At 45.2% G+C, this 24,458-nt stretch overlaps 1 protein-coding gene and 1 long non-coding RNA gene across 2 annotated transcripts in view; one reads left to right on the top strand and one right to left on the bottom strand.

Moving 5' to 3' along the window:
- Positions 1-24,458, bottom strand: part of DENND2A (DENN domain containing 2A) — a 143,027-nt gene that overhangs the window by 34,032 nt on the left and 84,537 nt on the right. The window contains exons 4-8 of the mRNA XM_063928946.1: positions 22,131-22,255; positions 7,547-7,665; positions 4,251-4,448; positions 3,910-4,003; positions 3,156-3,206 (exon numbers count right to left, since the gene is read on the bottom strand). Coding sequence (XP_063785016.1) covers positions 3,156-3,206; positions 3,910-4,003; positions 4,251-4,448; positions 7,547-7,665; positions 22,131-22,255 — 587 coding nt within the window. The remainder of the gene's footprint in view (positions 1-3,155; positions 3,207-3,909; positions 4,004-4,250; positions 4,449-7,546; positions 7,666-22,130; positions 22,256-24,458) is intronic.
- LOC134933610 (uncharacterized) lies at positions 9,897-22,557 on the top strand. Its single transcript, XR_010179742.1, has 3 exons — positions 9,897-9,979; positions 14,259-14,469; positions 22,346-22,557. It is a non-coding gene; the product is annotated as an uncharacterized LOC134933610 (long non-coding RNA).

The following is a 24,458-nucleotide window of genomic DNA, read 5'->3' as shown; positions in this document are numbered from 1 at the left end:
CATGCAAACTCAGTACTGAACGTGACTAAGCGGGACAATACCTTCCTGTGCCTAACGGTGGGCCGCAACTAAAGCACATTACTACCAGCAAGGGGTTATTTATTACAGAAATAGTTTTGCCGGCAGGGACGTGGCTTTGAAAAGACCACTGAACCTAAGTTGTCCTACATACCGAAGCTGTGAGTAATATTCAGGTATAGGTGAAGGTTTCCATACCTTGACAGATATTTCAGATTGTATTTTCTGGACATGCATGCGACTCGCGAGGGTCTGTAGTTGATCTTTGTTACAAACCATGTGAGGCTGAGGAGAAGCTACTTGCAGTTTCCTTTAATGTAATTACTGACAGGAAGTCTACTGAGCATTGGAAAAACATTGACCCCCCCCCCCCCATCGCCAAGGTCTTCTTCATAGTCCATAGGGATCCACAGGGATGCCATAGGGTGTAGGTGGTTGAAGAGGATCGGGCCCCAAACAGTTAAAGCTTTAGCTCCCAGGATGCCTTGGGACCTCCACCCCCAGCCTAGACAGATTTTGTTTGGTGACGGCAGGAATGGGATGCACCTTTAGACAAGGGGGCTGTCAATTTTATCTCAACTCCTCTCCAGTTCTGATGAGTTCTTTATATATATATATATATATATATATAGTGAATGTTATAGAGACCCCCCCCCCCCACCCTATAAGAGAACATTTATTTTAGATCATGTGGTCTTAATAACCGTTTCCCTATTTTAAAACCGTAGCATATAAGGTTACATAACATTGGGTTTAGTTTCCTTATTTTAAAGGTGATTTGCAGTGCACTTGTTTTACGTAATGTCCTGCTTGTCGTATAGCAGGAAAGCAGTGGTCCACCTTCAGTTTAGCTTTGTTGTCCCTCATATAATAATACACTGCTCAGTGATACTCAGTGACAAGCTGATCTGCATTGTATCCAAGGGTAACTGGAAAAAGCTAATTTTCCACAAATTGTGCAAAGGCTTTGATACAAAAACACAAGAAAAGCACAAGAATAAAAGTAATAGATGTCATTAACTCTGCAAGGAGGCATGTACAGAGCTACAAGACACAGAAGCCTGACAGAAAACCCCATTAACATGGGAAAATCAGAAATCTTTTAAAAATACATTTAAAAGATTTTATATTCCATGTTAAATCCAGATTTCAGACATGTGGTTTGCAATACATAAAACCCGATATACCATACCCTGATGGATCCGTAACGGAAGCGCTGACATTTGTGAAGCAACAAAACACATGTCCGCTGATTAGCAATCCCACTAAAATCTGCTTCTATTTACAAAGTTTAGTTTGGTCCATTCCTCGTACTGCTGTGTCACAATAATGAGGAGGAAAGGGGGAAGTGGATGGGATTCCAAGAGTAAACAATACACCAACACTTTGCGCAAAACAAATTGTTTGTCCATGGGATATTACCGCTAGCTAGAATGTAATCCCACTCTGCTTTCAGCATGGAATTCCTGCCGCCTCACAATCACCAGTGCAAATTGAGCATTAAGGCGGTGAGTTGGCTGAGGCTGTTCCAGGATCTGACGGATCTCCGTTCACCGGTTTACACATTTTTGTGCATCTCTGTATGGTTTGAAGTTGGATGGATCTAGACTGGATTTCTCTCTGCGTTAAATGAGCTGCGACCGTGTGATCATACGGAACTGTTCTGTGTTATGGGTGCGTCTCTAAAGCTCTGTGCAGTTCTGAGCCTGCTTGTGAGGGATCTGTCGTACCCAGCGTAGGGCATGGGCAAGGGCCATTACTAATAATCCAATTATAAAGCGCAACGGAATTTGATGCGCTATATAAGAAATGGTTAATAAATAAATAAATAATGGGGCAGATGTATTAACCTGGAGAAGGCATAAGGAAGTGATAAACCAGTGATAAATGCAAGGTGATAAACGCGCCAGCCAATCAGCTCCTAACTGTTAATTTACATATTGGAGCTGATTGGCTGGTGCGTTTATCACCTTGCACATATCACTGGTTTATCACTTCCTTATGCCTTCTCCAGGTTAATACATCTGCCCCACTGACAGTTGCGGCTGTGGATGGAGAAACAGTGGGCGGATCATGGCCCTATACATCCCCTCGCATGGGCACTTGCGGTAGCGTGAGATAGTAAACCTGGCAGCCACCACTTCCTGCAAAGCCAGCCCCTTTGTGTCCGATTCAGAATCCCCCTATAATGCGCAAAAATGGATGCGACTGCAGCTAAAGTCAGTACCAGAACATTTCTCCTACGAGTCGTGTTCTATTCCGCCAACTAGCGCATAACAACATACAGTAAATACTGCAGGCCAGTGGTTCCCAAACTTTCTTGTATCGGCACGGCACCCCTAGGCCAAAGGTATCTTATTAAGAAATTCTGGAAAAAAATCTTAAATTGTGCTTATAGGTCATCCATAGGGCCGGATTCAATTAGCCGCGTTTAATTACCGCCGGCTAATTGATCTGACGGGGCTATTCAATTAGATCCATTGCTTATAGCAGATTATTCTTAGAGCCTGAGGGAGGCTCAACAGAAGTCCGCATTATAAGCCCTGATGGTAGGTGCCGCGGGCGTGTTAACCCATAACTCTGGAAACTTATCCCCAGATTCTTTGGAAAAATGCGTTAGCCGGTAATTTACAGTGCAGGGAAAAGGGGATGTAATTGAATAGCCCCAGGCGTTAAAGCCTCAGGCTACAACCCTTTTCCTGGCATCCAATTGAATCCGGCCCTAAGGGTCAGTTGCAGCATGTGGCGGGGGACAGGGCTGTGCTTCTGTTTGCCTCCATATTGTATGATTGGCAGCACCAGGACTGCTGTTGCCCGTCACACTGACCATAGATAATTAAGGAGGTGAGTGGATGAAGGTGTTATGTTACGTTTAAAAGAAACGTAGATATTCTGGGTTTAAGATACATTATTAGCACTTGATAATTGGACAGAGCACTTAGCCACAAAATATACAGTAAATAGACCAACATTTAAAGTCACATGGTTACTATGATCCCTAGGTCATAACTCCTTCATCCACTTCTTCAATTTGATTTGGTCCTGGTTCACCAACCCCTGGCACCCCCTGCTTGTACCGCGTGGCACCCGGGCTTGGAAACCGCTGTTGTAGACGATACAATAAGACCCAATATTACCTTTCAGTTTCTCTTCTGTGTCGCTGTCAGATTCACTGTTGTCGTCTGTAACTGGGAGAAGAAAGAAAATAATGTCTGGATTAGTAAATGCGCACCCATCAGTGATAGCAGAGGTAGTAGTCGCTCTACGGAACATTATTAATAAGCCAGAGAAAACTTACTGCCCCACCCCCCCTCCCTTACATCTACAGTCCCTGCAATCCCTGTAACATCAACTGCTGGGGGCTCTTTCACATGCTTTGTCTACTGGTGCATCAATGCGTCATTACATCCCCACCCCCACAGCAGCTATAGAACACAATAGGGTCTCTCCTAAAGGTGGGGAGTGACGTAATGACATCACAAACGTGGCAATGCGCTATGACATCATCTAATGCGGAACTGGATCTGAGAACAGTTGGGGAACCCGTCCTGACTGTCCGCTTGGGGCTAGTTTAGGCTTTGCAGACCAGGCTGTTGACTGCTGTCTGCAGTGTGAGGCGACAACCGCACAGCCCCTTCACAAGTCACAAACTTATGATCAGGGTATTTATTAGCAAGGCAGCTCAGATAAAGGGGGAGATGTATCAAGCCTTGGAGATAAAGTGGAGACGGTTCCCAAAACAACCAGTCTAGCGGTCATTTCAAATAAATGACAACATAACGGCGGAGTGGTTGCTGTGGGCAACCTCTCCATTTTATCTCTCTCCAAGGCTTGATACATCGCCGCCAAAAGGTTCAGGACCGAAACACAGAATGCCGTAGTCATAATCACCTCTGCCGGAGTTATTCTCTGTAGCCTGGTATAACCTCTTGACTCTCTTCTTACCCCGTCGTGCCTCATAAATGGAATTAATTCGCATCACTAGCTACATAGAAGAAACAAATATACATAGACATATAAACAATAGGATAGCACAACCCTTCTTGCGCAGAACGTCCGCTGCGTTCAAGTGTTCTTGCCACACAGTGATAAGCGTAAAAGCAGAGTAAAGGCAGTGTCCGGGTGACGTTGTTATTACAGACAGCCAACGCATTTCAGTTCTTCTGATAGCTGAGAATGAAGATGCGGAGGACAATAAAGTAGCTGGTCTCCAACGGCAACACACGACATACCTTTGGGATTTTCCTCCTCCGGCGCCCGTTCTGTTGATCTCCCGTGTTGAAAAAATTCTCATCTGGGCTGCTGGGAGAGGACGGGGGGCTGAGCTTACTGGGGGAGGCCACTCCATCTCTCCCCAATTTCCTTAGGTCCAACAGCTTGAAACTACGTCGCTCCGAGTTCTGCCTGAAGAAGGGGGGCTTCTGCTGCACCTGAAGGGGACACAGATGGGGCAATATAATATAAGCTATAAAAGTAAATGTATTCTACATAATAATCAATCTTAAAGGAAGGGTTGATATTGAGATCCCGGCACCCACTATCCCGACCGTTTGAATGACAACAGAAGCATCCTGACGGATCGCGGGACATATTTTATTCCTAACCCACCCCTGCTGCAGCCTAACTCTAATTGCCCCCCTGAAGCCTAACCGTAGTGCCTAATCCTAACTCCCCCCCATGAAGCCTAACACCTAACCCTAGTGCCTAACCCTAACTGCCCCCCCCCGAAGCCTAACCCTAACCGTAGTGTCTAACCCTAACTGCCCCCCAAAAGCCTAACCCTAACTGTAGTGCCTAACTCTAACTGCCCCCCAGAAGCCTAACCATAGTGCCTAACCCTAACTGCCCCATGAAGCCTAGCCCTAGTACCTAATCCTAATTCCCCCCCCCACGAAGCTTAACCCTAACACCTAACCTGACCATAGTGCCTAACCCTAACTGCCCCCCCCGAAGCCTAACCCTAACTGTAGCGCCTAACCCTAACTGCCCCCCATGAAGCCTAACCCTAACACCTAACCTTAGTGCATAACTGCCCCCGAAGCCTAACCCTAGTGCCTAACCCTAACTGCTCCCCCCTGAAGCCTAACCCTAGTGCCTAACCCTAACTGCCCCCCCTGAAGCCTAACCCTAGTGCCTAACCCTAACTGCCCCCCCCTGAAGCCTAACTTTAGTGCCTAACCCTAACTGCCCCCCCTGAGGCCTAACCCTAGTGCCTAACCCTAACTACCCCCTGAAGCCTAACCCTAGTGCCTAACCCTAATTGCCCCCTGAAGCCTAATCCTAGTGCCTAACCCTAACTGCCCCCTGAAGCCTAACCCTAGTGCCTAACCCTAACTGCCCCCTGAAGCCTAACCCTAGTGCCTAACCCTAACTGCCCACTGAACCCCTGAAGCTTAACCCTAACTCCCCCCCGAAGCCTAACCCTATTGCCTAATCCTAACTCCCCCCCGAAGCCTAACCCTAACTCCCCCCCGAAGCCTAACCGTAACTGCCCCCCCCCCCACCCCGATGCCTGACCATAGGGTCTAGCCCTAAACCCTTCCCCTAGTGCCTGATCCTAACACCAAAACTTACCACCAGGATCCGTCTGTACCCCGACTGCCAGGATACTGACCGCATCCTCATAAAGGACAACAAAATAATTTAAATACAATTGTGTGTGGGGGGGGGGGGGGGGGGGGGGACACAAGGTATAAAAGATTTCATAACATTTTTTTGTTGTGGTTCCAGAACTGAAAACCATTTTGGGATTAGATTTACTGTCTTCCGGGCTCCGTTTCCCGCCTTCAGCTTTAGCTAACCCAACGCTCCTCTCACATACATGTCTACATTCCTTGTATTTCCATAATTCACTTATTAATCCCTTCTAGTTTAAATCCTGACCGTGAGCTCCCCCCTCCCCCTATTTCCTCCAATGCTTTCTTATGTAACCACGCAGATTGCCTCTTAATTCCTAGAGATGTTGTTGCTGTACGGTATAATACATAAATTCCCATTTGTCCGCATCTTCCAGTCAACAATCTTCGCTGCTTCTCTGAGCAGATTAAACTTCGCCTTTCTGAAACAAATCATTTTATGGCTCTCTTCACTGAAAATCAAGCATCAGCATGTGAACACCATTCCCTAAGTATCCCTGTACAGTACATTACATATATCTTATAGACAGAACAGTCCATCAGTGCCTCCCCTCCCCTATATGACACTCTAGAGCAGTTCTATTCAAAAGTTTTGCATTACCTCCCCAGTGCTTTCCAGAAAGCTGAAGTCTCCCCTACATGTTTAGATTGGTGCCGTAGGGAGAGATGTATCAAACCTTTGAGAGAGATATAAACTGGGACAGTTGCACAAAGCAACCAATCAGCTGCTAACTGTCATTTCAAAGACCGTTCTAGATAAATGACAGGTAGAAGCTGACTGTGCAACTACTACATTATCCCACTCTCTCCAAGGCTTGATCCATCTCCCGACTAATGTGATTGAATACAGGGGTCAATCCGAGTTGATCGCTAGCTGCTTTCGTTCGCTGCGCAGCTATCAGGCAAAAAATCTGTACTTCTGCGCATGCGTATGCGGCGCAATGTGCATGCGCGTCGTACTAATACAACGAACGATGAAGTTTCACACAAGGTCTAGCGAAGCTTTTCAGTCGCACTGCTGGCCGCAGAGTGATTGACAGGAAGAGGGCGTTTCTGGGTGTCAACTGACCGTTTTCAGGGAGTGTTCGGGGAAAAAGGCAGACGTGCCAGGAAAAACGCAGGCATATCTGGGCGAACGCAGGGCGGTTTGTGACGTCAAAACAAGAACTGAATAGTCTGAAGTGATCGCAAGAGCTGAGTAGGTCTGAAGCTACTCTGAAACTGCACAAAATTATTTTGTAGCCGCTCTGCGATCCTTTCGTTCGTACTTCTGCGAAAATACACTCCCAGTGGGAGGCGGCATAGCGTTTGCATGGCTGCAAAAAATTGCTAGCGAGCAAACAACTCGGAATGACCACCACAGAGCAAAATGATGTGACCGAAATCTATTAAACTGCTGTGACATTTCTTCTCCCCCGTGTATGAATCCACCAATCAACGCAGGGCAAGCCTGCATACCTGTCAGCCTCTCACTGTCTGTGCAGACACTGAAGCACCTCCCCCTGCCGTGCCAGCCTGCTGCAAAGGGCACCGCCTATGATCAGCAACTTATAAACATTTATATTATTTCAGGCCTATTATTCAGAAAGAACCTTTGCTATATATTAATGTCAAATAGTGCATCGATTAGCTCCCTGAGGGGCAGACACTGCCGTCATGCACTGGAGACAGCCATACTGTAGGCTGAACCAATATCTGTGTGAATACAGGGAAGGACCTGTGGACTGACCTATCTCAGCTATGTCACTGCTACCTAGCGAATTAATCGGTTGCATTGTCATTGAGACTGGTTCAGCCGCCTCCGCTGTGCGGAGTATTATGTGGGTTTCACATTACATTAAACTCCCATAAGATCACTTTACAAGGACTGATAACTCTATAATGTGGATTACCTTGTTCTGTGTCCCGGGGACGGAGGGCAAGGTCCCGGGGAACGCAGGCACGCACTTCTTCCCTAGACACCGACTGTCCGTCTCTATGTCCTCGTAAGGATTTTCCTTCGATGGGGGATCTGGCAAAACATAAAAGGTTAGTAAAATGTAATGTTTATACATTTGAGAACATATTTATCCCCCCAAAAACCCACATTTTCAGGGGGTACCCGCAAATATTGAGAATCCCTGAATGTATCTTGGCGGGAGTGCAGGCGATATACCCTTAGTTTCTATAGAGGGCTGCCTAAATGTTGAATTTACAAGGCTTGACCCTGGTAGGCTCCGGTAGCTTGACATCAGTAGCCAGCTGGCGTTAGACGATGCAGCCTAAACGCTACAGATGGCCGTAGTTACCGACGCGTGCAATGGGTCTGCAGGATCCCTTACCGGCACTCCCCTCTCGAGCACGCTTGGCTGGCCCACGAGTCTAACAGTAAAGTGACCACATTAGCGATTACTTTTACACATGACAGGGACGGAGACCCAAACCATGGATGTGAGTTTTGATAAATTCCATCGATCTTTCATTTCTTATTGCAGCAATAACAAACTAGAATTCTAGGGTCTAATACCGATAGCAAATAAATAGGCACGCTTTACGCCAAGAATCTATACAGTACGTTACATATTAATCTATTAGTAAAATTAAGTATTGAAACCAGTAAAATGAGGCAACGTCAACACACACCGTACGTCTCACACACCAAAGGTCTGGGAACCAATCACAGAACTCGGTTGGCGCGTATAGTCAAATTTTGATTCATTTTAATAAATTAACTGGCACCAAAAGCCCTGGGATCCGGTCCCTAGGTCGACTGTGTCTAGGTCGACCACTATTGGTCGACAGTAACTAGGTTGGCAGGTTTTCAAGGTCGACAGGGACTCTAGGTCAACAGGTCAAAAGGTCGACATGAGTTTTTCAATTTTTTTGAACTTTTTCATACTTAACGATCCACGCGGACTACGATTGAGAATAGTAACCTTGCCCGAAGCTTGCTCGCCATGCAAGGGCACACAGTGCACTAATTGGGGTTCCCGGTCACTGTACGGAGAAAACAACACCCAAAAAAACTTAAAAACTTATGTCGACCTTTTGAACTGTCGACCTAGCCCATGCCATCCTAGAGGCTCTGTCGACCTAGCATTCCTGTCGACCAACAGGACCCTATGATCCACACCTAAAAGCCCTGCCTGCCAGTATACAGATAAAATAGAAAGAAAACATAGGACTGTCACATGAAAGTGATGCCATACAAGTGTTTGATCACATTGATTGGTGAATAAGTGCGAGTCTTCACTCCAGTTGCAGCAGGGGGCGTGGGGAAAATCACTACCACATGTCACCATTATGCCCTGAAGGTGCTGCATGCAATATCATTTTCTGAAGGTAATTACTCCCATGTGACCAAGGATGAGCGTTCCCAATTCAGTTCCATTCACTACTGCTGTAAGCTCCAGTGTGTGACTGCGCTGCTGAGTATGTGGGTGCAATAAAAATAAACGTTTGTCATAATATTTAGATTGTGCAATATCAAAATGATTGCCTGTAAATTAGCCTCTGCTGTAGCCTGTACGTTAACTGCCAATATGACCTATTTCAATATGTTCTGCTCCTGTTTTCCCCCATTGATTCTCCAGTTACAAAAGCTTAAGCTGAATAAATGAACAGACTGACATTTTTTCTTTAACATTTACTAAATTCCCCGTAAGCCTGTGACAGGCAGCCTAATACCGTTCAGGGCGTTATCGGATCTCAATAGGGAGGCAGAAAGAGACACCTGGTTGTTATAACACATCTACAGGCATTTAAACAAGTGTTACTGTACAAGCCATAACGGGCACATCTGACAATACAGCAGGAAAGGTCTGGGGGTAGCCGGTGGAGGCACGGAGGGAGGGGGGGGTGGGGGCTGCCTGTTGCCCGTCGCTGTCCTGGGTTACTGAAATTAAAACGTGGGGAAAACAGGAGCACCACGTGATCACACAGGTGAAATGAAACCAGCAGAAATGGGTCCCGCTGTCAGACAGGCTAAACTCTCAGTCACCTCTATGAATGACACATAAACCCCCCTTCCCTCAGAAAACAAGTGACAAAGTTTTGTTTCCTCTTAGTTGTTGTGAAGTAAAAGTTTCTGACGAGTTGAACTTTCGATTCTGTCACCTCAGCGCTGTAGGCACCTGGTGACGTGACTAGTCCTACCTGGCAGGTGAGGGGAAGGGTTTTTAAGGTAGGGGTGCATAGCAGAAGTTAGCATGACACTGAGAGATACACCTTGGATTCCTGTACCTTCCCCTCCTCCTATGTTCTAGGTCTCACCTTTCTTTCTCGCCATGGTGCACCTCATGCAGAATCTCGCCTGCTTGTCACAGGATCAGGAAGTGAAAGCTCAGGTAGGGAAATAAAAAACCTTTTCTTGGGGAGGGACATGGGTTAATAATACTGCTAGTGATAGGGGAGAGAGGGAGGGCGGCTGTGTCTCTGCTCTGCATCCTGTTAGCTCAAGGTTAGGCAACCTGTGGCTTCCCAGCTGTTGTTCAATGCCGGCCTATTACTAGAAGAATGTGGCTGATGGTAATTATGGTGATGGTGGGGAATAGCAATACGTTTGCTGACCCTGGGGCTACAGCTGAGTCCAGACATAATGCAGCAATGTGCAGGCAGCCTCATATCAAGCAACAATCTGGGTATATATACAGATGGTGCCACCTTTATCTTGGTTTTTAATAGGATTAATTGAGCCAGGGCAGTCAGACTTAGGGGGACATTTACTAAGCAGTGATAAGAGCAGAGAAGTAAGCCAGTGGAGAAGTTGCCCATGGCAACCAATCAGCACTGAAGTAACATCTATAATTTGCATACTATAAAATGATACAGAGCTGCTGATTGGTTGATGGGGAAATTTCTCCACTGGCTCATTTCTCCGCTCTTATCACTGCTTAGTAGATGTCCCCCTTAATCTCCTGCTGTAATGACTTAATCCCGTGATGTATTGTTCTCTCTGTATTGTATAGCAGCTGAGAACAGTCGATGAAGGGCATATGCTAATAAACCATGGTGCACCTAGGTGCAGCAGAGAAGCCAAGATAACCGTGGCTCCATTTGTACATTATGTCACAACTCATGTGTACAGTATTACTAAAACTAACATATACTCTATATATGCTTACCATACTATCCCTTTAAACGAGGACACTAATGTAGTACACAGATTCTGTGGCTGGCTGACTTTCAGCCTGCATTTACCCTAGTTTTAAACAGCCACGGAACCTGTGTAATCAATGAGCGTCCAGGTTTAAAGGGTTAAGTATGGTAAGACATATAATATAAATGTTGGGCTGTAATAAGTCAGGGTTTATATGTATAGTTTTTAATATAGCTTTCTAGAGATGATCAGTAATGTGTCTTTCTGCACAGGACGCTGCGTCAACGGTATATTCGCATTTATTTATCTGTGCGCGTCTTATTCAAAGGAAAAATAGACCAGAATTATTAATTAGCATTGTTAAAGTATAACGAAAATTGTCCAATAGATATTGTAGTATCTTTGTAATAGGCAGGTAGACATCTACAGTATATATAACAGTAGACAGCAGTATGCATGATGGTATATTTTACACCCGCATTGCGTGTGTATGTGTGTGTGTGTGTGTGTGTGTGTGTGTGGGGGGGAGGGCAGTATTTAGGGTAACACTCAAAAGAGGATGTATGAGAGGTCGCCTGATTCAGAAATCATTAACCAAATAACTAGATTTGGGGATTATTATTTATATTCTGAACTATGCAGTTGTTAATTCCTGCAATGTATTTGGAACAGATCTTCTGGTCTAAGACATGTAAAGAAAAAATAAACCAAAATAAATATATATATATATATATATAGAGAGAGAGAGAGAGAAATGGACACTGCAACCATCTAGGTTTTAGCTTTCCAGCCTCAATAGCTGCAATGTAGGAAAATCTGACTCTGCTATAATTAGTGCACAACAGGAAGTGCTGCAGAATAATGATTTAGAAATATCTGACCTAATTGCACTGTAGGCAAACTTCAGCCTCAGACGTTGGTGTAAAATGTTCTAGTGTGCCCTGATGATGCAGTTTTGCTGGAAGCTGCAGTTTCTACTACTAACATTGTATTTATGTCACCATCGGCACCGATGTCCTCTAATGTTTTATTACATCAATTACTGGAGTGCAGATTTATGCTAAACTAAGCAGCAGACTATAACCATGCCTTGAAGAAGGGATAAGTCATCCCGAAACGCGTCGGCCATACCGGCCAGTGCCTTTTTCCTGGATCACCAGCTTATCACTTGCCACATTGGGTATAAGTCTGAGGAGCCCTGCAGGGTATACCCTGGTACCCTGTAACACTTACCACCTGCTGGCTCCTCCACCTTTATGCGGTATGGGACTTCATTTTAAAACTTGAAAAATCTATGCACAATGTATTGATAGACATTGGTCAAAGGACACAAAGCTTGAATATTTATTTAATACTGCCATTGTCTTCACTTGCTATATATTTTACATGTGATATTTTATCTACAAAGTATCTCAGTGCATATGTGACCAGCGCCAGAAAGAGTCAACACCGTTTCTCTGTACAGACTATAACCATATTTTAGCCACATTTACCATTCATACGACGCGTTTTATTAAGAGCATTTCTGGAATCACTGAATCATATTTTGCAAATCTTACAAAATATCCAGAATGTCAGGATGCCCTCCTGGACTCCCGGGATAGAAGGACAGCCTTGCAGGTTTTCACTCTTCTTCCATAGAAGTGGGTGGTACAGGGGCTCTGTGACGCGTTTCGTAGTGAACCACATCATTGGGACTTTTCCAAATGCCACACAATGCTGCCAATCACAGCACCTGAACCTCCTGCTAGAGTTTTTCTCCCTCCCCTCTTCACTAAGGATGCATCAAATTGTTTTTGATGTCTGCATACTGTATGTAACAGATCTGCCCAACGTCCGGTCCGTCGTGGCACCTTCCACTCAAAAGCCAGTTGGATATATAACATATAAAAGTCAGCATACTGTATAATGCTCTTTTATGATTATCATGCGTCTGAGTAGACATGCTTCTTATGTACGATAGAGCAAATGGGGATCTGAGGACGCTAGACTGATGCCAGTAATGTGTACAGTACTACCACCATAAGTGTTATAAATTCAAAGGCATTTTAACATAAAGCAACACTTTTTAATTTGTTAAAGTGTCCATTAAAAAATTCCAAGTTGATTGCAGATACATAAAAAAAAACATCCATATATTGTACAGACGTAAGACACATCCGATGATCACTGTGTAATCAAATGTTCATGGAGAAATCAGGAATTTGCACTCCGTTGTTGGCTCATGTAGATACAGATGAAATTCAAAGAAACTCAATGCGTTTCGTCAAAATGACTTCCTCAGGGGGAAATCCCTGGCAGTAGTGGAGGAGCACTGGCCAACAGGATTTGGGTGGGATGAAGGTGTTCCTTGCCAAATGTGTATTAAGCACAACATCATTCTGGGGTCTATTTATCATTGGTGGACGCTGCATACAGTATTAATTTTATTATTCGCATTCTGTAAGCTTTGCTATTTCACTGATTCATGAATTGTGTAATTTCACTCTCCCCACAGCAGTAAATAGGTCAAGGCTGGAGAGATTTTCTCTGGGGTTAAAGGGGAGATGTATCAAATCTTGGAGTTATAAAGTTATACTTACCTACTCTCCCGGAAGTTGCAGGAGACTCCCGATTTTTCAGGTAGTCCCCTATACTTCCAGAAGAGTGGTTGGATCACCCGCAAGCAACCCACGCACTTCCTAGTGAAGTAGGCTGGGGTGGGAGAAAAAATACTAGGAATAGCAGCTCCGTTTTCAGGCAGTGGGGCTAATTGCAGCAAATCTGCCTCACGAAAACCTGCCCCGTCGTCTCAGACCTGTGGTTCATGGCATGTTGCCACTGCAGGGGCGGGGCCTAATGACGTGACAGCCAGACTCTGACCCCCGAAGCTGCCTGCAGAGTCTCATCTCCTGGCTTCCCCCGAAGAGGTGTCCAAGAAAGTCGGAAAGTATGTAATATGTATGAAAGTAGGCATGTTACAGGCTGTGCTAAAAAAAAATGTCAGAAGCTGATTGGTCGATACTTTATCTCTCTCCACTTTATCAGTCTCTGAGATTTGATAAATCTCCCCCTAAGTCTTAAATAAGTCAGAGAAAGTGCTCCAATTGCCATTCTGCAGAGCATGCTGACATTTTCTCTGGTGTTCAGGCTGCAGCAGAGCGAGGGGAATAAAATTAGATAGAGGGGTATAGTGGGCACTTTCTAGGGGTGTTCTGTAGAAGGGCGCACATCAACATCTTTGCAAAACCATTTGGATTTCGCAACAGAGGAGAATGGAGATAGATAGATAGATACTCGCACGTACACCCTGTTCCCACACACATGTACAAGGATTTCATGTGTCCGTATTAACATGACAGGAAGAGAGCATTTTTTTTGTAGCAAATAGGAGGTTTAACAAGAGCCAGCAAAGTGCTCAATGCAATAAATTCCTGTTTGCATAATGTCCCAGGGGAACACAGGTTTGGGTTTAATTCTGTTTATTTTGGTTTCGGAGATGTAATGCGATGCTGTCTTTTTCTCTCCCTTTTTTTTCTGTTTCTTAGAGGACTAAAAAGGACAAAAAGCCGAAAGGATAATTTTGTACAAAATCCCATCACCCGTCCGTATTGCAGAGCCGCACAGAGGCAGCGGGGGGAGCGTCATACTGTGGGAATATTACTTTCTGGGGGTATAAGAGTCAGTTACAGGTAGAAAGTGCAGGCCCTTCTGTGACGTCACCCGCTGACCGATGCACAACTCTTCTAGTGATTATAGGTAACACTTTTTTTAAAGTTATTTCTTTATTCTTTCTCTGCCATATTTTTGGCATATAATGCAAATGAGAGGGAGGAGTCAGGTTACGCTATAAGTTTAGTAGTAAAAACATATAGTCCCCCCATTTCCCTATAGCAATATAAGGGAAATTAGAAAAAAAAAAATATTTTTTAATTATTTCTTAACATCCATTTAATAAAAATATGGGCGGGATGTAACGAAGTCTGTATCCCGCACGCCCTCCAAACGTGGACTTCATTACATCCCGGCTAATGTGTCTATATTTGATGGTTCTAGTTGGCAGTTTGTTATTATTTGAAAATGAAATTATGGCTTTATAACATATACAGGTATATATTTAATTTTTGTTATCTCTATAATAAGAATTTACTTACCGATAATTCTATTTCTCGGAGTCCGTAGTGGATGCTGGGGTTCCTGAAAGGACCATGGGGAATAGCGGCTCCGCAGGAGACAGGGCACAAAAAAGTAAAGCTTTACTAGGTCAGGTGGTGTGCACTGGCTCCTCCCCCTATGACCCTCCTCCAGACTCCAGTTAGGTACTGTGCCCGGACGAGCATACACAATAAGGGAGGCATTTTGAATCCCGGGTAAGACTCATACCAGCCACACCAATCACACCGTACAACTTGTGATCTAAACCCAGTTAACAGTATGACAACAGAAAGGGCCTCTTAAAGATGGCTCCTTAACAATAACCCGAATTAGTTAACAATAACTATGTACAAGTATTGCAGATAATCCGCACTTGGGATGGGCGCCCAGCATCCACTACGGACTCCGAGAAATAGAATTATCGGTAAGTAAATTCTTATTTTCTCTATCGTCCTAAGTGGATGCTGGGGTTCCTGAAAGGACCATGGGGATTATACCAAAGCTCCCAAACGGGCGGGAGAGTGCGGATGACTCTGCAGCACCGAATGAGAGAACTCCAGGTCCTCCTTTGCCAGGGTATCAAATTTGTAAAATTTTACAAACGTGTTCTCCCCCGACCACGTAGCTGCTCGGCAGAGTTGTAATGCCGAGACCCCTCGGGCAGCCGCCCAAGATGAGCCCACCTTCCTTGTGGAGTGGGCTTTTACAGTTTTAGGCTGTGGCAGGCCTGCCACAGAATGTGCAAGTTGAATTGTGTTACAAATCCAACGAGCAATCGACTGCTTAGAAGCAGGTGCGCCCAACTTGTTGGGTGCATACAATATAAACAGCGAGTCAGATTTTCTGACTCCAGCCGTCCTTGCAATGTATATTTTTAAGGCTCTGACAACGTCCAACAACTTGGAGTCCTCCAAGTCGCTAGTGGCCGCAGGCACCACAATAGGTTGGTTCAGATGAAATGCTGATACCACTTTAGGGAGAAAATGCGGACGAGTCCGCAGTTCTGCCCTATCCGAATGGAAGATTAGATAAGGACTTTTATAAGATAAAGCCGCCAATTCAGATACTCTCCTGGCAGAGGCCAGGGCTAGTAACATAGTCACTTTCAATGTGAGATATTTCAAATCCACCTTTTTCAATGGTTCAAACCAATGGGATTTGAGGAAATCTAAAACTACATTTAGATCCCACGGTGCCACCGGAGGCACCACAGGAGGCTGTATATGCAGTACTCCCTTGACAAAAGTCTGGACCTCAGGGACAGAGGCCAATTCTTTTTGGAAGAATATTGACAGGGCCGAAATTTGAACCTTAATGGATCCCAATTTGAGACCCATAGATAATCCTGATTGCAGGAAATGTAGGAAACGACCCAGTTGGAATTCCTCCGTCGGAACCCTCCGATCCTCGCACCACGCTACATATTTTCGCCAAATGCGGTGATAATGTTTCACGGTGACTTCCTTCCGTGCCTTAATCAAGGTAGGAATGACTTCTTCTGGAATGCCTTTCCCTTTTAGGATCTGGCGTTCAACCGCCATGCCGTCAAACGCAGCCGCGGTAAGTCTTGAAAAAGACAGGGACCCTGCTGTAGCAGGTCCCTTCTCAGAGGTAGAGGCCACGGTTCGTCCGTGAGCATCTCTTGAAGTTCCGGATACCAAGTCCTTCTCGGCCAATCCGGAACCACTAGTATTGTTCTTACTCTTCTTTGCCGTATGATCTTCAATACCTTTGGTATGAGCGGCAGAGGAGAAAACACATACACTGACTGGTACACCCAAGGAGTTACCAGTGCGTCCACAGCTATTGCCTGTGGATCTCTTGACCTGGCGCAATATTTGTCCAGTTTCTTGTTGAGGCGAGACGCCATCATGTCTACAATTGGTCTTTCCCAACGGTCTATTAACATGTTGAAGACTTCTGGATGTAGACCCCACTCTCCCGGATGAAGATCGTGTCTGCTGAGGAAGTCTGCTTCCCAGTTGTCCACGCCCGGGATGAACACTGCTGACAGTGCTATCACGTGATTCTCCGCCCAGCGAAGAATCTTGGCAGCTTCTGCCATTGCACTCCTGCTTCTTGTGCCGCCCTGCCTGTTTACATGGGCGACCGCCGTGATGTTGTCCGACTGAATCAACACCGGCTTTCCTTGCAGGAGAAGTTCCGCCTGGCTTAGAGCATTGTAGATTGCTCTTAGTTCCAGAATGTTTATGTGAAGAGACTTTTCCAGACTCGTCCATACTCCCTGGAAGTTTCTTCCTTGTGTGACTGCTCCCCAGCCTCTCAGGCTGGCGTCCGTGGTCACCAGGATCCAATCCTGAATGCCGAATCTGCGGCCTTCTAATAGGTGAGCCTTCTGCAACCACCACAGAAGTGACACCCTTGTCTTTGGTGACAGGGTTATTCGCAGGTGCATCTGCAGATGCGACCCTGACCATTTGTCCAACAGATCCCTTTGGAATATTCTTGCATGGAATCTGCCGAATGGAATTGCTTCGTAAGAAGCCACCATTTTTCCCAGGACTCTTGTGCATTGATGTACTGACACTTTTCCTGGTTTTAGGAGGTTCCTGACCAGATCGGATAACTCCTTGGCTTTTTCCTCTGGAAGGAAAACCTTTTTCTGAACCGTGTCCAGAATCATTCCTAGGAACAGCAGACGAGTTGTCGGGATTAAATGGGATTTTGGAATATTCAGAATCCACCCGTGTTGTCTTAGCACCTCTTGAGATAGTGCTAAAGCTGTCTCCAGCTGTTCTCTGGACCTTGCCCTTATTAGGAGATCGTCCAAGTATGGGATAACTAATACGCCTTTTCTTCGAAGAAGAATCATCATCTCGGCCATTACCTTGGTAAAGACCCGAGGCGCCGTGGACAATCCGAACGGCAGCGTCTGAAACTGATAGTGACAGTTTTGAACAATGAACCTGAGGTACCCCTGGTGTGCGGGGTAAATCGGAACGTGTAGATACGCATCCTTGATGTCCAAGGATACCATAAAGTCCCCTTCTTCCAGGTTCGCTATCACTGCTCTGAGTGACTCCATCTTGAACTTGAACTTTTTTATGTAGAGGTTCAAGGACTTCAGATTTAGAATAGGCCTTACCGAGCCATCCGGCTTCGGTACCACAAATAGAGTGGAATAATACCCCTTTCCTTGTTGTAATAGGGGTACTTTGACTATCACCTGCTGAGCGTACAGCTTGTGAATGGCTTCCAACACCCTCTCCCTTTCGGAAGAGACGGTTGGTAAGGCAGACTTCAGGAAACGATGAGGAGGATCCGTCTCTAATTCCAACCTGTACCCCTGAGATATTATCTGCAGGATCCAGGGGTCTACCTGCGAGTGAGCCCACTGCGCGCTGTAATTTTTGAGACGGCCCCCCACTGTCCCCGAGTCCGCTTGAGAGGCCCCAGCGTCATGCTGAGGTTTTTGCAGGAGCCGGGGAGGGCTTCTGTTCCTGGGAAGGAGCTGCCTGTTGGTGTCTCTTCCCTCTTCCTCTGCCTCGTGGCAGGTACGACAAGCCCTTTGCTCTCTTATTTTTGTAGGAGCGAAAAGGCTGCGGTTGAAAGGTCGGTGCCTTTCTCTGTTGGGGAGTGACTTGAGGTAAAAAAGTGGATTTCCCGGCAGTAGCCGTGGCCACCAAGTCTGATAGACCAACTCCAAATAACTCCTCCCCTTTATACGGCAAAACCTCCATGTGACGTTTTGAATCCGCATCGCCTGTCCACTGTCGTGTCCATAAGGCTCTTCTGGCTGAAATGGACATAGCACTCATCCGAGATGCCAGTGTGCAAATATCCCTCTGTGCATCACGCATATAGATAAATGCATCCTTTATTTGTTCTAACGACAGTAAAACATTGTCCCTATCTAGGGTATCAATATTTTCAATCAGGGATTCTGACCAAACTACTCCAGCACTGCACATCCAGGCAGTTGCTATAGCTGGTCGTAGTATAACACCTGCATGTGTGTATATATTCTTTTGAATAACTTCCATCTTTCTATCTGATGGATCCTTAAGTGCGGCCGTCTCAGGAGAGGGTAACGCCACTTGTTTGGATAAGCGTGTGAGCGCCTTGTCCACCTTAGGGGGTGTTTCCCAGCGCGCCCTAACCTCTGGCGGGAAAGGGTATAATGCCAATAACTTTTTTGAAATTATCAACTTTTTATCAGGAGCAACCCACGCTTCATCACACACGTCATTTAATTCTTCTGATTCAGGAAAAACTGTTTGTAGTTTTTTCACACCATACATAATACCCTGTTTTACGGTATCTGTAGTATCAGCTAAATGTAACGTCTCCTTCATTGCCAAAATCATATAACGTGTGGCCCTACTGGAAAATACGTTTGAATTTCTACCGTCGTCACTGGAATCAGTGCCCGTGTCTGGGTCTGTGTCGACCGACTGAGGCAAAGGGCGTTTTACAGCCCCTGACGGTGTTTGAGGCGCCTGTACAGGCATTAATTGATTGTCCGGCCGCCTCATGTCCTCAACTGACTGTTTAAGGGAAGATAAACCATCACGTAATTCCACAAATAAAGGCATCCATTCTGGTGTCGACCCCCTGGGGGGTGACATCTGCATATTTGGCAATTGCTCCGCCTCCACACCAATATCGTCCTCATACATGTCGACACCACGTACCGACACACACCGCAAACTCACAGGGAATGCTCTAATGAAGACAGGACCCACTAGCCCTTTTGGGGAGACAGAGGGAGAGTCTGCCAGCACACACCACAAAGCGCTATATATACAAGGGATATCCTTATATTAAGTGCTCCCTTATAGCTGCTTTAATATATATATATATAGCCATTAATGTGCCCCCCCTCTCTGTTTTACCCTGTTTCTGTAGTGCAGTGCAGGGGAGAGACCTGGGAGCCGTTCTGACCAGCGGAGCTGTGACAGAAAATGGCGCCGTGTGCTGAGGAGATAGGCCCCGCCCCTTTTTCGGCGGGTTCTTCTCCCGCTATTTTTCCAGTCAGGCAGGGGTTAAATATCTCCATATAGCCCCTATGGGCTATATGTGAGGTATTTTTAGCCTTGTATAAGGTTTATATTTGCCTCTCAGAGCGCCCCCCCCCAGCGCTCTGCACCCTCAGTGACTGCCCAGTGAAGTGTGCTGAGAGGAAAATGGCGCACAGCTGCAGTGCTGTGCGCTACCTTATGAAGACTGAGGAGTCTTCAGCCGCCGGTTTCCGGACCTCTTCACGCTTCAGCATCTGCAAGGGGGTCGGCGGCGCGGCTCCGGGACCGGACTCCACGGCTGGGCCTGTGTTCGATCCCTCTGGAGCTAATGGTGTCCAGTAGCCAAGCAGCAAATCCACTCTGCATGCAGGTGAGTTTACTACTTTCCCCCTAAGTCCCACGTTGCAGTGATCCTGTTGCCAGCAGGACTCACTGTAAAGAAAAAAACCTAAACTAAACTTTCTCTAAGCAGCTCTTTAGGAGAGCCACCTAGATTGCACCCTTCTCGTTCGGGCACAAAATCTAACTGGAGTCTGGAGGAGGGTCATAGGGGGAGGAGCCAGTGCACACCACCTGACCTAGTAAAGCTTTACTTTTTTGTGCCCTGTCTCCTGCGGAGCCGCTATTCCCCATGGTCCTTTCAGGAACCCCAGCATCCACTTAGGACGATAGAGAAATTACCCATGAGCATGCAGCATATAAATTCACTAGTGACATCACAGATGTGCTCCCATGTCACTAGTGATATCATAGTGGTACTCTCATGTCACTAGTGATATCACAGATGTAATCTCATGTCACTAGTGATATCATTGTGGTACTCTCATGTCACTAGTGATATCATAGTGGTACTCTCATGTCACTAGTGATATCACAGATGTGCTCTCATGTCACTAGTGATATCACAGATGTAATCTCATGTCACTAGTGATATCATAGTGGTATTCTTATTTCACTAGTGATATCATAGATGTACTACAATGTCACTAGTAATATCACAAGGATATTCTCTCATGACACTGATCATATTAGTGATATTAAAGAGATACTCCAAGGTCACTAGTGATATCACAGAGGTGCTCCCATGCCAGTAGTGGTATCAAGAGTTACTCTCGTGTTACTAGTAATATCACAAAGGTACTCTCATGTTATCAGTGATATCACAGAGGTACTGTCATGTTATTAGTGATTTCACAGAGGTACTGTCATGTTATTAGTGATTTCACAATGGTGCTTTCCAGTCACTAGTGATATCACTGAGATACTCCCATGTTACTAGTTATATCACAGAAGCACTCCTATGTTACTAGTGATGTCACAGTGGTGCTCCAAGTCACTAGTGATATCACAGAAGTTCTGCCATGTTACTAGTGATATCACAGAGGTACTGCCATGTTACTAGTGATATCACAGAGGTATTGCCATGTTACTAGTGATATCACAGAGGCACTGCCATGTTACTAGTGATATCACAGAAGTATTGCCATGTTAGTAGTGATATCACAGAGATACTGCCATGTTACTAGTGATATCACAGAGGTATTGCCATGTTACTAGTGATATCACAGAGGTATTGCCATGTTACTAGTGATATCACAGAGGTATTGCCATGTTACTAGTGATATTACAGAGGTATTGCCATGTTACTAGTGATATCACAGAGGTACTGCCATGTTACTAGTGATATCACAGAGGTACGGCCATGTTACTAGTGATATCACACAGGTACGGCCATGTTACTAGTGATATCACACAGGTACGGCCATGTTACTAGTGATATGACAGAGGTACGGCCATGTTACTAGTGATATCACAGAGATACAAACACTCTCATGTCCCAAGTTTGTATACATTCTCATACATAATAATTCTAACACCTGTTAGAAATTTTCAAATGCATACATATCATATTTAAGGGATATGTATCAAGCCTTGGTACCAAATAATCAGCTTTTACCTGTCATTTTACATGCTGTGTTGACAGAAGTCGTTGGTACTTTGGAGGCAGAGATGCAGATGTACTAAGCCCTGGAAAGAGAAAAAGCGGAGAGGCATAAAGCACCAAACCACCAGCTCCTTAGTGTCATTTTCAAACACAGCCTGTAGCATGACAGTTAGGAGCTGATTGGCTGGTACTTTATCTCCATCCACTTTATCTCTCTCCAAGGCTTAATACCTAGACCCCAGAGCCTGTAACATGGCAGTTAGGAGCTAATTGGTTGGTACTTTATCTCTCTCCAAGGTTTGATACACCTCCCCCTTATTCTGTACCTCTATCCTTACCTAAGATGTCTTCATAGACGTTTTCGTCGGATAAAGTGCGTGTAAGGGCAAGCTTGGTCTGTGCGTACCAGTCTACTCGGCCGTTTTCTGACGACTGTAGTAAATCTTCAAACTCATATGACTTCCTGGTAGTCAGGGAGAAGTGGTGTTAGAGAAGATTAAATATCGGTTACTTGCAACTGTATATGATAATGGATATTGCATGTTTTCCGCAGGAGAGAACTGGTTCTACAGGAAGAGATAATCATGAGACATGGCTGCTAAATGACACGGCGGAATATTTATACACTAACATATCGCCGGCAGGAAAAGGCCATTATACATCATTTAGCTGTGGACCTCTCTCTCGCCCAACAGACATGTCATACACAGCATGCAGGCTGTTTTAAAGATTTTATATATTTTAATTATAGAACAATTTAAAATATATTTTAACCATGCCTATCAGATCTTTACATTAAGGGTCTGTTATAGTTAAAGTTCAATGCCAAAAAATGCAAAATCATGCACTTGGGTCTCAAAAATCCAAAGGCTAAATATAGTATTAATGGCACTATACTGGAAACTACTGAGGAGGAAAGGGATCTAGGAGTCACTATTTCAGGTGACTTAAAGGCAGGTAAGCAATGTAACAAAGCAATGAGGAAGGCTAGTCAGATGATCCGTGCATAGGGAGAGGAATCAGTAGCAGATAGAAGTAATAATGCCACTGGGGTCTGGGACTCCAGGTCGACAACAAAAAGGTCGACACACTTTAGGTCGACATTTACAAAAGGTCGACATGGACAAAAGGTCGACAGGAACAAGGTCGACATGGAAAAGGTCGACATGAGTTTTTTTATGTTTTTTTGGTGTCGTTTTCTTCGTAGAGTGACCGGGAACCCCAATTAGTGCACCGTGTCCCCTCGCATGGTGCCTTCGCTTCGCTCGGCACAGATTACCGTTCCAATCGTAGTCCACGTGGATCGTTAAGTATGAAAAGGTTCCAAAAAAGAAAAAAATTGTGAAAAACTCATGTCGACCTTTTTCCATGTCGACCTTGTCCCTGTCGACATTTTGTCCATGTCGACCTTTCGTCCATGTCGACCTAAGGTGTGTCGACCAATTGGCGGCGACCTAAGGTGTGTCGACCTTTTTGTTGTCGACCAGGAGTCCGGATACCTGCCACTGTATAGGTCATTGGTACAGCCCCATCTAGAATACTGTGTTCAGTTCTGTAGGCCATATCTTCAAAAGGATAATAATACATTAGAGACTGTACAAAGAAGGGCAACTAAAATGGTGCATGGCCTATATCACAAAACATACCCAGAAAGACTAAGAAATCTCAATATGTATAGTATGGAGCAGAGAAGGGAAAGGGGGGACAAGATAGAAACGTTCAAATATATCAAGGGTTTTAACAAAGTCCAGGAGGGAAACATTCTCCAAATGAAGAGAAGCAATAGGACATGAGGACATGCACTGAGACTGGAGGGGGGAGGTTCAGGGGAAATTTGAGGAAAAATTACTTCAAAGAAAGGGTAGTGGGCAAGTGGAATAGCCTCCCATCAGAGGTGGTAAAGGCTGAGACAGTAGAGCAATTTAAACATGCATTTGGGTACACATAAGGATATCCTTACAAAGAAATAAGGATTAAATAAGGTTTGAGGTAAAAAAAAAAAAAAAGGGGCAGACTAGATGGGCCAAGTGGTTCTTATCTGCCGTCACATTCTGTGTTTCTATGTTTACACTTCCATTTAAATTATTGTATATATAATGGATATAATCACCCCCCCCCCCCCTCTTAGTTTCATTGTCAATTAACAACTTCACCATCACCTCTTCTATATCGCAAGTCCGCTGTCTTATGCCCTCTCCTACAAATCACTCATACAGTCCCTCTTCCAGTCTTGCTGCCTCCACCTTCGAAAAATCTCCAGGATCAGACTCTTCCTAACTCTGAAGCAACAAAGACCCTCATCCACTCACAGGTCATCTCTAGACTGGATTACTGTAACCTCCTCCTACCTGGCCTCCTTGTCTCCCACCTCTCTCCACTCCAATCTGTCCTTCATGCTGCTGTCAGGCTCATCTTCCTCTCCAAACACACTCCGTCTGCATCCCTTCTCCTACAAGCCCTACGCTGGCTCCCTTTCCAGACTTTTCACACAACTGTCAAGTGTCACCAATTGTCTTCACTCTACAAATTTGACCTCATCTACCTCCAAACTTTGCCCTGCCAGCGACTGCCACCTCTCCACCCAATTGATTTCTTCATCCCATTCCTACCTCCAAGATTTCTCACGTGATGCTCCCACTGGAATTATCTCCCTCTCCCTATCAGAC

Source organism: Pseudophryne corroboree, chromosome 6 (assembly GCF_028390025.1).
Source record: "Pseudophryne corroboree isolate aPseCor3 chromosome 6, aPseCor3.hap2, whole genome shotgun sequence".
NCBI lineage: Eukaryota > Metazoa > Chordata > Amphibia > Anura > Myobatrachidae > Pseudophryne > Pseudophryne corroboree.
This window is presented reverse-complemented; position numbering and strand designations above follow the sequence as displayed.